This window comes from Xiphias gladius, chromosome 6 (assembly GCF_016859285.1).
Source record: "Xiphias gladius isolate SHS-SW01 ecotype Sanya breed wild chromosome 6, ASM1685928v1, whole genome shotgun sequence".
Taxonomy (NCBI): domain Eukaryota; kingdom Metazoa; phylum Chordata; class Actinopteri; order Istiophoriformes; family Xiphiidae; genus Xiphias; species Xiphias gladius.
Window position 1 is genome coordinate 21,843,951 of NC_053405.1, and position 14,527 is coordinate 21,858,477.

The 14,527-nt window shown below is 42.9% G+C and overlaps 2 protein-coding genes across 2 annotated transcripts; one reads left to right on the forward strand and one right to left on the reverse strand.

Annotated features, from left to right (window-relative positions):
• The first annotated feature begins 266 nt into the window (after positions 1 to 266).
• On the forward strand, positions 267 to 5,836 carry echdc2 (enoyl CoA hydratase domain containing 2). The gene is made up of 11 exons (XM_040128181.1): positions 267 to 684; positions 1,125 to 1,192; positions 1,339 to 1,426; positions 1,531 to 1,617; positions 1,695 to 1,787; positions 3,386 to 3,442; positions 3,549 to 3,611; positions 3,710 to 3,834; positions 5,080 to 5,130; positions 5,209 to 5,256; positions 5,511 to 5,836. The coding sequence occupies exons 1-11, from the start codon at positions 462 to 464 to the stop codon at positions 5,586 to 5,588; spliced, it is 981 nt and encodes a 326-aa protein (XP_039984115.1). The 5' UTR covers positions 267 to 461; the 3' UTR covers positions 5,589 to 5,836.
• An 11-nt stretch (positions 5,837 to 5,847) lies between these two features.
• Positions 5,848 to 14,402, reverse strand: zyg11 (zyg-11 homolog (C. elegans)). Its single transcript, XM_040128177.1, has 18 exons — positions 14,292 to 14,402; positions 13,979 to 14,144; positions 13,368 to 13,579; positions 12,936 to 13,253; positions 12,656 to 12,769; positions 12,436 to 12,552; positions 12,217 to 12,357; positions 11,782 to 11,958; positions 10,446 to 10,510; positions 10,089 to 10,188; positions 9,942 to 9,992; positions 9,685 to 9,846; positions 9,470 to 9,517; positions 9,162 to 9,359; positions 9,007 to 9,059; positions 8,350 to 8,447; positions 8,052 to 8,253; positions 5,848 to 7,967 (listed from the first exon to the last, which is right to left on the reverse strand). Exons 1-17 carry the CDS (start codon positions 14,319 to 14,321, stop codon positions 8,063 to 8,065), a joined length of 2,241 nt encoding a protein of 746 aa, XP_039984111.1. The 5' UTR covers positions 14,322 to 14,402; the 3' UTR covers positions 5,848 to 7,967; positions 8,052 to 8,062.
• Between the last annotated feature and the right edge of the window lie 125 nt (positions 14,403 to 14,527).

Here is a 14,527-nt window from a genome sequence, read left to right on the forward strand (position 1 = left end):
GAGACAGGACAGCAGGTTTGAGGACAGTGTGTGTGTGTGTGTGTGTGTGTGTGTGTGTGTGTGTGTGTGTGTGTGTGTGTGTGTGTGTGTTTGAAAAGAAGGAATAGACTGGGGAAGTAAAAATAAACTTTCACAATTGTAAAATTTTCCCTCTGAGTCTTGCTGAGTGAAACTGCGACTGGTGTCAGCTACTTCGAAGCTTCCCTTTTATCGGAAAGCGAAATGACACCAGCATTTCGGTTTTAGTCACGTCTCAATATGCCTTAGCGCGGTGGTGAGCGACCCTGCGTGAACCTGTCCGTTACTTTGCTTTCTCGTTGCTGATTTGAAGGTGAGGCCAGGAGCAGCCAAGTCCCTCCTCTCACGGGAACAAAGCTGCTCGGGACTTCCTGTAAATTTGCCACAACTTTGCTGGACGATCTTCCTGCTTCTGGAAGCTGAACGTCAAAGGATCGGCCAGTATGACAACGCTCCTTCGCAGACTAGCGGGGCCGAGGAGCTCGTCGTGGCGGTGCCTGGGTGCTGCTCTCCGGGGAGCGCACGGTTCGGCCTCCCACCTGATTCACCGGGGCGGAGCGCGAGTGCTGGCCGGTGGCGGTCGCCCCTTGGCGGGCCGCAGGCAGCACACAGCGGCGGCAGATCCTTTGGAGGTGGATTTAAAGCGGTTAGAAGGGGGAGACGACGGTAGGGACGCCCTTTCCCGTCATCCAACATTGTTGAAATTCACGCTGACAAACTCGCCATTCAGTTAACACACAAACACAGTTTGTCAGGCACCTTTCTGCCATCCATCTTATACTACAGCTATAAAGCCTTGATCTCCAGTAAAGGTCAAATGTCTGTACTTGCTCACTTGTTGAGGAAGAACAGGCTATAATCTCGCAGGTGATGGCATTTCTGGAATATTATTAAAATGGGGTTTTGTGTGGAAGGAATTTGTTAGATTCTCTGGGGAAATCTACTAGAATCTGATTTATAACCTGTGATTTTAAACAGTTTCTTACAACAGCTGTGCACGTCAGGAACACAGTAGGAACCATGAGGTGCTGAAGTTAATAATCGATTGAAAAACTATGAAAATGAATTGCTAGTTGTTGCCCTTTTATTTCTCCTGTTTTTCTCAGGAATAGTGGAGGTGCTGATGTGCCAGCACAAGGCAAGAAACGCTCTGGGCCATGTGTTTGTGTCACAGGTGGGCAGACTTCTACATCACACACACACACAGGCACACACACACACACACACACACACAGGCACACACACACACACACACACACACACACACACACACACACACACACAAGCCACTGACTGAGACACTTTGTCCTGTGAGTGCAGATGAGGGAGCTGGTGTCCACTCTGTCCAGTGACTCATCAGTGCGTGTGGTTGTCTTCAGGAGTTTAGTACCGAAGGTTTTCTGTGCAGGTAAGTGTCCTCTGAAACATCCTAAACCTACCGGGTGTCTACATTTGTAATCAAAGCCCGTCTGAATCATGTGTGATGGTGTATGTTTTGATATATATATACAGGTGCAGACCTGAAAGAGAGAGCTTTGATGAACAACACTGAGTCCGATCTGTTTGTTCACGGCCTGCGTTCGCTCATGACTCAGATAGGTAAGAAAGACTCTCACCTTTGTTGCACCCTGAATGTGTATACGCACTTTCCTGTCTTTGTTGTAATGCCTCTGCAGCATCGTTGCCCGTGCCAACCATCGCAGCCATGGATGGCGTTGCCCTGGGAGGTGGACTGGAGCTAGCCTTGGCCTGTGACCTCCGCACTGCTGGTGAGCGACCGATGAACTTTCACCTGTAAACCCTGTCTGCATCACGCCTCGATACGTTTCCCCCTCTTCTTCATACCGACAGGTGGCATTAATGGGGTTGGAGAGGGGAAGTCAGTTTCACTTCACATCTGTCACAGATCTGTACATATTAGATCAGTGGTTGACTCCACACAGGACGGTCCAATTAGGGCCATTTCTCTAGACTGTCAACTCCGTCATCCCTATAAGTGTAGAGTAGGGCAGTGGCTCTCAACCTGGGTGTGGGTACACAAGTTTGAAGAAGAAAGCATGTGTGCTACACAAAATTATGTTTGTTTTTCTGACTTTAAAAAAATCAAATCTTGAAATCTGCTTTTTTATGAGGTGAGTTGTACATCTTCAGGACTCTAAAACCTGTTCCAATAATTCTGGGATGATACACAGGCGTGACCTGTGATGATGGGTCACGAGTACTTGGTTATAAAGGTTATAAAGGGATCAAAACAGAAGCTTCTATCTTAGCCCATTTGACAGGTTGTAGAACCATTCATGAAATCTTTTATTCGTTCTTGGTTACAGCATCTAATGTTAGGGTTCCTTCTTTGTTTCATTAGTTTTTCAAGATCAGGCAAAACCCTATCGTTTTTAATTTGAAAAACCATACTTTTTGTAGTATGTACTTCCTTTTTTATATCTGAAAATATTAGAGTTGTTTACAAGAATATAATTTGTATGTCCATACATGAACATGGGCAGAAATGGGCACATTCAGAATATTGTTTCTTGAGTTGTCATAATTTGTCAATTAATCAATTGACAAAAAATTAATCGACATCTATTTTGATAACCGAGTGATCGTTCAAATCATTTTTTAACCAAAAATGCCAAATATTTTCTGGTCTTAGCTTTTCCAATGTGAGAATTTGGTGCTTTTCTTTGTCATACATGATAGTACAATGAATATATTTGGATGTTGGACTGCTGGTCAGACAAAACTAGACATTTGAAGATGTTACCTTGGTCTGTGGGAAATTATAATCGTCATTTTTTTGCTGTTTTCTGCCATTTTATAGACAAAACAATTAATTAATGGAAAAAAATAATTGGCAGATAGATCGATAGTGACAATGATCGTCATTGAAAACCTAATTGTCAATTTTAGGTAAAAATCTCCAACCTCAGTTTATGGTTTTCGTTTGGTATATGGTGTAGCTATCAGAAGTCAATACTGGATGTGAAGGGGTTAAGTTTTTTTTTTAAGTATTTCAAAACAATTAAAATACAGTATATAGAAATACACAGTGGTCAGGCTAAAAAAAACGTTTACACTAGGAGATGTGTGTTTTCCACCCATCGTAATGATCCGTTGATGAGCTCAGGGACTAATGATTGCTGGTGAGGCCAGATACATCTGCCCAGCTGTTCATGCAGCTGAATCTACATGACTGGTTATATTAGGCGCGGCAGTTAGGTTATTGGCTGAGGGATGATGAGCTAGGCGAGCAGGTGTTTGTGTCTATTGCTCTGACAGAGGCATCAGTCAGACTTTATGCCCTCCCTAGCTTAATGGTACTCAGCAGCTCAGACCTTCAACTGTCCCTTGTATGTGTGTGTTTCAGCGACTTCGGCACAGATGGGTCTGATTGAGACGACACGGGGGCTGCTCCCAGGGGCGGGTAAGACGAACAGAGGTCATAAAAATGAGCTAGTACTTTGCTGAGTGTCTTAGCGGAGAGATAAAGCATCAATGAGAAGTTGACCTTGAAGTGGTTTGTCCTGCAGGGGGCAGTCAGCGGCTGCCGAGGATGGTCGGCATCACTCTGGCCAAAGAGCTCATCTTCACAGGTGTTATTACGCAAACGCTGACATGTCGCTATAGGTGCAGGATGCTTATCGTTCAGCGAGGGTTTCGTGTATCGCACTCCCTTTCTTTCTGTCATCAGGTAGGCGTGTGGGAGGGCAGACAGCTCTGGAGATGGGGCTCGTAAACAGAGCGGTCGAACAGAACCAAACAGGGGACGCTGCCTACAGAGAGGCACTCAGCCTGGCCAGAGAGATACTGCCCCAGGTTAGAATACAAACACACACTTTTTCATTATGCCACAGCTCAGATACCGATGCAGCTCTCCTCCTCCAGGCTGTGACCAGCTCTCTTACCTCTTCTTCCCCTCAACAGCCTCTCTCTTCTGCTTCTCGTCCGCCCCTTTATATTCTGACCTCATCTCTTCCTGGTGTTTTCTTCCCATCTTCCCCTCTCTCCGGGCTTCTGTCATTCCATATTTCTTTCACTCCAGTCCAGATACCTGCAGTTGGGCAGGGCCGGAGTGGCAGTCAAGTGGAGAAAGAGACCACAAATAGCTCAGCGCACGCACGCACACAACACACACACACACACACACACACACACACAGACACACACACACACACATGCTGGTGTGGGTTGAATGACAGACAGGAGTTTGCATTGAATGAAAGGGAAATAGGATGTAGGAGATAAGCTGTGTGAGCCCTTAAATCAGGGGTTCGGACTTAGGTTGAACTGGGACCAGTTTTGCCAACATTGCTCACTGGAAGGCCGGTGTTTTACAGGTGATGTTTCACTATGTTTTGTTACTTCATCTTTTATTTAGATTCAGAATAAAATTGAATTAGAAAACTTTTTTGTTTTGGGATTGAATCCAACAACAGATGTCATTTTTCCACTCGTAGATGAGGGCTAACAGCAGCGTAGATAGGTACTCATTTTCCAAAACATAACTCACATATGCAAAAGTTTTACATTGCAGAATATATAAATAATCAATAGGTAATCCACACGATAGAAAGTTGGATGTTGTTGCCTTAGAAGAAATGCTATCAGCTCGCCATTTTTGTTTGACTGCAACTTATTTGTGTTTGTGAGACACAAAGCTGTGGTCATGGTGAAACAATCTAAAGCAGTAGAATTAAAACTGTTCATTTCAGTGAAGCAGTTTATATAACTTATTTGTGTTATTCATCTGGTATGTGGTGTATTAGTCTTCCTTTCAGCACCATGCATGTGTCGTTCATATAGGAGCATTAGATGGCATGGGTTCATATTCATTGGGCTTTGCAAGAGCCTTGTATTTACATTGTTATCTACAGTCGATGTTTATTTCCAACTACATTGTGTGCTGCATTAGAAAAAAAGGCTGTTGGGATCTGTTATTTTATTTTGGTCACTCCTCTACATATTTCTTTTACTTTTATGGTGGCAGTATATGAGTCTAAACAAGGGTCTCATATCAAACCTTTCACCCTCCAACTCATGTGTTTTATTTCTGTTGCCCAGGCTCCTATCGCTGTGCGGATGGCGAAAGAAGCAATGAACAGAGGCGTCGAGGTACACAATGACTCATGAATCAGGTTTTCTCATTATTTTCCGTCAATGACCATAGTGACTGAAATCAGTCTCTTCCAGGTGGACATCACTTCAGCAATGGCCATAGAGAGGATGTGCTATGCTCGGGTAAGACTTCCATTGTTTACCAAAATTCTGGACAAAGTCAAACTTTTTTTTTTTTTTTTCCCCAACTTAAATTCTAAAACACGACTTGGCTCATTCCCATGCATTGATACCCATAAAAAATTCAGCGTAACCAGTGAATGGAATTCATTTGGGGTTCAACTTTGACACTCAGTCTAAACCCTATGAGGCTGTCTGCAGTCACATCATCATCTGCCCGCTGTTGCCCTGCTGTAACCCTTGCCCCGTCTTTTCAGGTCATCCCCACGCGGGACAGACAAGAGGGTATGGCTGCCTTCATAGAGAAGAGACCTCCGCGGTACACTGGGGAATAGACTCTTCCGAGTTATTGAATTTCTCTCTCACACAGACGTGCACATACATATGCCCACCGCTCTCTTATGACCTCATGTCTGATAGACAATTAACACCCATTGATTGTCTGTGTGCATCTGAGGCAGTGTCAGTGTATTAGTTAAGGTCAGCTTGAGTAGTGACATTCAGGCTTAGACTGACAAGAGATGATTTTTGATTTTCTTACAAATCACAACACTGTAATATGACAATAAAGATTTTTCTATTACCTGCTTATACTTTGTTTACTCCCACAAGCGTCATCTCCAGTTTATAGGAATGTACATTCTTTATTTCTCCAAACTTGAAAACGTGACTCAGCAGCAACATGGCGCAGTCACAGCAGACATACAATATCTTTACTTTTTGCATTTTCCATCTGAATTAAATTCTTGCTAAAAACAAACTGGCTTTCATCCAGGGAGATGTCCAGGGGCTCAACTAAACAATTGAACACATCAGAAGGAACAACAGAAAAGAACAAAAGCAAGTTCTGTGTCATCTGCTGCTCTTCGCCCGTGTTGAAACTCATGAGATTTGCCTGGGACACGTGCGGAATTTGCAAGCTCATACAACAACTAATTTACAGAAAACAAGGCCATAATTCACTGAGCAGATGTGGTTATGTGTGTTTTGCTAACAGCTATTTTCATGTACCATTTGTAGCCCAATATTTTATATTTATTTCCATTAACAGACACATTTTCTGTACAAGTCTTGGGACCTGTCACTGCGATTCCTGCTGAAGCTTTTTAAAGTGTCATCATGGTTTTATCAGGGGTTTGACAGCAGGTTGCAACGGAAACTTTACTTTTGATTGCATAGAGAATGGTGGCAGGTGCCTTAATGAGAGCTGAGCGAGGAGAATGTGGGCATCAGGGTCAGCTGTTTAAGCACATGGGGACTTCTCTGGACAACAGACGTGTACTTGGTAAAATGGCATCCTTGAGGATACTAATGTCACTAATGTCACATTAGTGGTTTCAGAAAAGAGAAATACCCTTGAATATTTCAAATAACACCCCTTACTCACAATGTTTCTCCATTTTCCCCTCAATTTTTCTACAAGCATTTCTTTATCCGATAAACTGAAGAAGACAAAAAAACAATGGAACATACAATAGAACAATGTCCATGCAACCAATTCAACCAGTTCCAAATAATGACTATTTCTCTCTTATTTTCTGTTAGGTACAATTTACGTACACTCTCTAAGATGCTGATACTTGTACACATGTACATACAAACATGCTCACAGCGAAGTGCTGTCCCTGTCTTTAAGCCACCTGGAAGTGTTGGGAAGCACAGCAGACATACCAACATATACACAAGTTTCTCATAGGGAAAACAATTGTAACTTAATACGCAATTGTACATCAATTTTGACTATACTGACAGTATTGCCATTTTTCTCCAGAAAGGACATTTGCACTTAATCAGACATAACTGCCTGTAGTACTCTATAATTTCAACTAATCATGTGAATACTACTCTGGGTTGTCTGATCTACAGCACTGCTGGCTTTAACACTGATATGACTGCCCCAGGGCTGCCAAATGTTTAGAAAAGAAATAACACTGGAGCATCTTAAAGAGATACAACTTCTCCACACTTGTAGACAGACATATGTCTGGGACATTTGAACCCACTGAACAGACCCTTGGCAAGTGTCCTGTCACATCAAATCAAAGGCATTAGCTGAAAAACACTGAATGTTGAGGAGAGCAACAGTAGTATTGCAGACCCAGAGGTGTGGGTTTCAGTGAACAGAACACTGCTATAAGAAAACAAGCAGGCATTCCTAAAATGAACAGTACAAGCATTCAGGCAAACTCCAGCATGCTTGAGCTCACAGCAGCGTCATGCGTATATTTAATGAGCTAATCAACCAATGCAGACAACCGGAGCCCTCAGTAACCTACAGGGGCTGGAGAGTGGCGACTCTCAGGGGAACTTCTGAGGGTTCAATCCCTGACTGAGATTTGTATGTGTGCACTGACATGTTTTTGGTACGAAAATCACCATGATGCCAAAGTCACACTAACAAGAGCGAGCACAAACCCAAACCTCATCTTGAGATTTGAGCAGTTTATCATAATTTAAAAATTTTTTTTATCACAACATTGGCACACAGAAATATTCTTGTTTTGAAACAAACACAAAGAAATAAATAAGGTTAGTGTGTGTGCAAAGAATTGCGTAGTCTCTGTCCTTTAATGTAGACTTTCTAGGGATTCTTGATAAAGTGTGTTTGTGCGTGAGATATGCATACCACAGACACGCACGCACACATACAAAATCCCCCTATTGGTGGTGTGACCCATTTTAATGTCCTCCTCTTGGTCAGGGACTCTTATTTCCTGAAAGACAAAACATAAAAGAATGAAAAAACTCCATCCAGTGTGAGACTGAGATGCAAAATGACCAGTAGTGTGTGTCTTTACCTTTGCTGAGGTTATTGTGGTGGTGGGCGGCGACTTGTGTGTGTGTGTGCAGGCTGGCCGGTGCGGGCTCTGTGGCGCTGCAGGCTCTCCAGAATGCTCTCAGCAAGGAGTTTAACATCTCTGTGGGTCTGTGGGTGTGTATGAACATGCTCCAGCTGCTGCAGGCCGCCCTCCTCCAACAACATGCTGCAGTAGCGAGCGGCTGCAGGCACAAGGGTTAACACAATATCAAATCTGTGAGCGGTTTGGGTCGGTGAGCCATAGACTGGTTTTGTATGTACACCTATCTGTGTCTCACCGTTCTTGCTGCAGACATGCTGCATGGCCCACGCTGCCCACAGCTGGACACCTGGGGTGTGAAAGCACTCCAGTAGGGGAAAGAAGGGGTTAAATGACCTAGAATGAGAGAATATGATATGTCGCATTTGTATGCTAAGGTTTGGATGATTTGACTGTACATAGGATTTAAGTAACTAACTCACACAAATGTGAGAAATATAAATAACTTTTTGTGGACTTGTTTTTCAAGGTTCTCTCTTGGAAAACAAGTCAATTGTCAGAGATACCCTAAAATTGTCCTTCTATCACTTGAGCTATAAAGTTTAATAGGTCTGGTGAAGTTTCTGCCAGCAAGATAAAAGTTTGGATGCACTTTGAACACTCTAATAACAACCTGTACTGCCCATTTTCCAAAGTAGACCGTTTGTTTTGAGACTGATGAGTCGTTTTATTCAGAAACAAATTTACATTTTTTTCAATACTTTATGAAAATGAATCCTAGAGACTTGATTTACGTAATGCATCCTTCCATAACTTTGCAGGTAATGAATGTTCAAATCTTTGCATCTGCTGTATCAGCTTGTAGTGATAACAATTCTGAGTCAAGTATGGGCCTTCTTGCCTTTATGTAATTGTGTTCTTTCTTTTTTATTATTACAGAAAAACTGCAGCTCACCTGTAGGCCACCATTTCACACTCCGGCGGGGGCCACTTCATAATGACAGTGTGCTAGACAGACACACAAATGTATAAAACTCAAACCATTTTTTTCTAAACAACCGTGTACAGCATTTATGTGCATGAGTTATGAGTAGTCGTGCTCATTCCTACCAATTGCTCCAGCAGCGAGGATCGAAGATCGGGGCTGAGCGTCCAGGCCCCCTCTCCTCGTGACGTCAGATGTGCAAGGATGCCTGCGGCAAAGTAGCTGACCTCCACCTCTGGGCTGTGGAGCAGTGTGCTAATGTGGTCCAGGAACCCCTGCACCATGAGCTCTCCGTGCAGCTCCCCAACCTCTGCTATGTTGTTCTACTCAACAAAAGGTGAGGGGGGAATAATAATTACATCGTAAATTTACATTGTAAATGTATTAAAACATTCCATTTTTCTAAAGGGTAATAACAGAGCAGTAAACTCACCAGCAGACCGAGAACCTTCTGCTGAATAGAGGACTCATTGGGGAAGGACTGCAGAGAGCGTGGTGGGTAGGAAACAAAACAACAGTGAGTCAGCCCACCCCAAAGGCATATGTACTTATACAGAACACATGGTTAAGTATGATGATTACCTAGTATGGTAATCTGCTCTAAGCCGTTTTGTTTATCTGCATGTACATGTTGACATTTCTGCATACCTCTAGAACTTTAATAAACAGGTCCAGCCCCTGGTTCTCAATAAAATGGCGGCAGGTTGTAGGTGATTCATCAGTGAGGTTCCAGAGTGCGCTCAGTGTAAATTTGAGGGTGGCATCCACCACGCCCTGAGTAGCCTTCTGACGCACAATGTGGAGCAGTTGCTGTGAGGTACAGAGAGAAGATTGGCAATGCACATTTGCCTTTTTTGGCAAACTGATAACGGTGGAAGAGAATAGAGCTGAGATGAGAATCGTACCTTCACTATGAACAGTTCTGCTCCCAGTTGAGCCGTTTGTTCTGTAGACAACTTGAAAAAGCAGACATTGAAAAGTTTAAGCCTTACAGATTTGAAGAGAATGCAGAAATAACAGCATACTGGATATTAACACAACATATAGCAAACCTTAGCAGCCAGAATGGAAATGATAGCCACAGCCATCCTCTGCATGTTCTGGTCTTCATGGTTGCAGAGCCACTGCATCACTAGTTTGGCAGCTTCAAACCTTTAAAAAACAGAAAGACGGAGCAAATATGTCTACTGTAAACACACTATTCCTTTTGTAGAAAAGCTTTTACATTATGACCGGTAAATCATTTTTATGTTTTGGTCTCCTGCTTTGCTTCCACTGACGCATGTTTACTGCCTAAATCTTTTATATATTTAGTCATTTTTAAATGAATTTGTAACCATTTGAAGGGTACACTTTATCTACATGTTAAAATGATATTAACAATACTACTAAAAATGTGTATATCCCACCTGTTGAATGGAACCTCCTGCAAAATGCGGTCACTGCACAGGGACAGCAGGCAGTTCTTCTGCAGCTGCAGACACAGGAACCAAAGAGGAAATTAGTGCAGAACATGAACAATGCTTTAAGAGTTTGTCTGTCTGTTCTACAGGCTCAGTAAAATGTGTACACAGAAATATTCTCTCATATCTGAGTTGGAGCCTATATGGCTCAAAAATTTCTCACATCTCACAATGTAAAAGTTAACATCACGTGTGCTGTTCTCCTTGTGCTCCCTTTTATACGATTGCTTCGACAAAATATTTAAAAACAATAATAACAACAATGTGAAGTATTATAATTATGACTATGCCATATAATTGTATGTGTCACTTTCCATAATGACTAATACAAAATGCATCTCTGACCCAATCCCTGCATTTGGTTTGAGTGAAGGCCAAACCGAGTTTAATGTTTAGTAGTGGGTAAAATAGCACTAAATGGTCTTGCATTGCACTACATTTTATATTGGCTATTCTGACAACTATATCTCCAAAACAAAAAATAGGGAAGCTGCTTTTTGGGTTATGGGCAGTTCCCCAACACATCAGAATTTTTAGGTTGTCACAATTCACGTAGATTGCACACAATTTAGTCATCTCTCGGATGTTTCCCAACTAAAAGTGTGTCTCACCATGAGCTACATACTCGTCACTAGCGCTGCCAACCCACAAGACCCAGACAAGGCCTCCTACCCCAGCTCACCCTCCAGCTTGAATTACTACCTCTGCCTTGTTTTTGACTAACTGACGCTGCCAATATAGTTGGGTAGATTGTAGTTGAGTCTGAAATGTATTTATGTAAACAAACAGGTTCAGAGTGTGAAAGAAGAATATATACACAGGTGGCAGAAAAATATGTCAGGAAGAATTCTGAACTGGCTAAAAAAATAATCTGTAATGCAAGCACAATCTTAATACTTTCAAAACTGAAATATTTTATTTATATGGTGCTCTGTGCTGCTCTGGGGAATTATAGTATTAATTTTATCATTATTATTTTATTTCTGTTTCATTATAATTTCCTCATTTGTATATTTTATTCTGTATCTTGTTTGGTATATTCTGAAGCACATTGCAGGTTTAATATTAACAACAATCAGTGAAGAGAGAAGAAGGAACTGTTATTGACTCTTGTTGTGTCTCAGCAGACACTGCTTTCTACAGTTATCTGTGCCTTGAAAAAAACAAAACAAAAAAAAAACAAAACAAAAAAAACAACAAACTTGCTAATACTGTTTTTGTTTATCGTAACTGACATGGCATGAAGGATGTATCCAAGACAGCAGTGCAGGCATGAAACAACCTGCTGGTGGTTGGGGAAAGTCCTCATGGCCTCCAGTAAGAGCTGAGTGACGGTACTCAACAATCGGACTGGCATCCCCGCTGCCAGGTCCTGCTTCGTCAGGTTGAACACACAGGCACTTGCCGCCAGCTGGACATTCAGAGTAGCAGGGTGATTCTTCATACCCAAAACTACCAGCTAGAAAAAAACAAAACAGAAAATTAAGTAATACTGTGTTAAGTGACAATGATGAGGAACTTGAAGTGTGCAGATTTGGAGTGGGGTTGTAGGGCTTTGACATAATACTTTGGAAGAGGAAATCTGGCTGACACTCCATCGCTAATCAGATAAATATATGGTTCAGATCTGACACCTTTATTAGTCCACATTATCTTCTCAGAGATGAAACACAAAAAACCAAAAAAAAAAACTCCAAGTACAATTATGTCAGTTCACCTTAAGGATGTCAGGCCGTGGTTTCTCCATGACATGGGTAAGGCTGAACAAATGAAACAGAGCTTCTCTCACAAAACCTTCCCTCTCACTGTAGCGACGCAGTGCCTCACAGATCTGGGTCTCGTTGGCTTCGCCTGTTACCTGTCCACGTGCAAAAGAAAGTTTAGATTACCTAAATTACTACACAGTTATCGATGTTAATGTACATATCTATACTACCTTTAGAGTTCCTTCTCCGGAGAGGAAGTCAGAAAAACCAGCATCTGTCGCTAAAAGTCCCACAAAGGTCATCCCTGGTCTCTCCTTAACAAATGCTTTAACAGCTGCATCTGTAACCTGCAACATTCACACATGTAAGAAATGACAAGTTGACTAGATATTCTGTATGCTTTCTTTGCAATCTACCTTAAGTGCTCACACAAATACAAAACACACACACCTGTTTCCGCCCCGACACATCCAGGGAAACAAGTGCGGGCAAGATCCCTGGCTGTCCAAGTAGCTGACGAGCCACATCAGAGGTAAACTGTTTATCATCACTGATGTCCAGGTGCTGCATGGTCAGGGTTTCACAAACATCACAACAGGCCAAACACACACAAAAAAGCATGGCTTGTGAGATCACATTGATAGCGTTCTTCACAAAGCATAATATACAAATAGAAACAACTTTAACACTAGCCACACAGTGCCACACTCAGCTCCAACCTTCCGCTAACCTGCAATACATCCAACTGGTGTATGACTCCCAGCAGCTGAGCAGTGCTCATCTCCAGCCTCTTCAGCTGGTGCAGTGTTAGTGAGCGCAGCCGCTCTTTCAGGCCCAGCAGTGGACTGAGGTTGGTGACTGAGGTGTTGGAGAGATCAAGGCTCTCCAGTCGAGGCAGGGAGCACACGTCGATTAGCCCAGAGTCATAGAAGTCTACATTGGCTAGAGAGAGTGAGCGGAGACCCTGGAGGGAGCTGAAGCGATAGCGGATTGGTTCCTCCAGAGAGGACATGGTGAGACCTGTTAAGCCAAGTCGCTGGAGGGACTCCTGCAGGGTGTGTGAGGGAAAAAAACAAAAACAAAAAAAACCCCAGCCATTATTTTAATATTAAGCGTGGAAAGGAGGGTTTACTAACACAACTTAATAATATTCTCACTTTACCTGACAGTATTTATTGGTGGCCAATCCCTGCAGAATATCATGAATAGTGAGGTCTGCATTGACCCTGGCTGCATCCAGCTCCAACAGTCTGTGAGGACAGAGAGCTTTCTGGAAGGCCTCCGCAGAGATACGCGCCGTACGGATGCAGGCTCGTCTCAGTCGCAGGTATTCGCAGTTCCGAAATACACCCACTGTGCTGTCATTCAACAGACCTGTAGCGTAAAGGACGTGGGTTGAAGTTAATCTTTTGATCTATGCAGGACTGAACAGGACTAATCTTTCCGCAATAGTGCTTCTGTTTACCTAGGATAAGGGTTTGGTTTAAATGACAACATACCATCAGATTAAGTGGCCCAGATTTCACACATTTTTTTCCTTTTTTTTTTTTTTTAGCAGGGGGCAGAGGCTGTCAAAAGTCACTCAGGAGCTGTACGCAAGTTAAGAATTTTTATTTTCATCAAGACGATGGTTCAGGTTGGTATTTGGCAGTTCAGTAAGTAAAAATTAAACGCATAAAAACTAGATTATAGATCTTCGCTGCTGTGGTTATGTAGGCTCCGCAAGGACCACTTCTAGTCCACTCAGGAGTGTCTTTTGAGGTCCAGGTTTACCTTCAGTGGCCATCTTGGCCAGCAGCTGATCTGCTAGCTCCTGTGGGAAGAGTACAGCCTCTCTGAAGCACAGGGAGCCGTCAGGACGCTTCACACAGAAACACTCCAGATTCTGGCTCACATAAGTCAGGCACAGGTCTGTCAGAGCCGGTGGAGATGCCACATCCTGAAGACAAAAAGAGGATGTTTGCTGATGTGGATGCATTTAGATAATATAATATTTTGATATGCAGTTTTTTGTTTTTTTCAAATAATAACATGAGCGCATAAAAAGACGTCACACACGTCACCTGAAGACAAAACCTAAACTTACCGTGTTTAGGAAACTACTGACCATGGTCATGGCTTTAAAAAAAAATGGGGGGGGGGAACCCCTCAATCTAGTTTTAGCTTATGGGACCGAGACTGGTGCCGTTTTCTCCACGAAACGCTACCGCTTGGCCTGCTAGCCGCCGAGCGGTTCCGTTTTAAGCCGATTCGGTTTGCGGTGTACACCTGCCTGGGAGCCTGGCGGTACGCTATTCTGTCAGGGGACCTGCGCTTGCAGCG

Bases quoted from the DNA above. Each gene is read 5' to 3' on its own strand.
- echdc2 (XM_040128181.1), top strand. From the start codon at position 462: ATGACAACGCTCCTTCGCAGACTAGCGGGGCCGAGGAGCTCGTCGTGG. The intron at 3,835-5,079 runs GTTAGAATACAA...TCTGTTGCCCAG, and splicing joins CCAGAGAGATACTGCCCCAG to GCTCCTATCGCTGTGCGGAT. The intron at 5,257-5,510 runs GTAAGACTTCCA...CCGTCTTTTCAG, and splicing joins AGAGGATGTGCTATGCTCGG to GTCATCCCCACGCGGGACAG.
- zyg11 (XM_040128177.1), bottom strand. From the start codon at position 14,321: ATGACCATGGTCAGTAGTTTCCTAAACACG. The intron at 10,189-10,445 runs GTGGGATATACA...TGTTTTTTAAAG, and splicing joins CAGGAGGTTCCATTCAACAG to GTTTGAAGCTGCCAAACTAG. The intron at 8,254-8,349 runs GTGAGACACAGA...TTGTGCCTGCAG, and splicing joins GCATGTCTGCAGCAAGAACG to CCGCTCGCTACTGCAGCATG.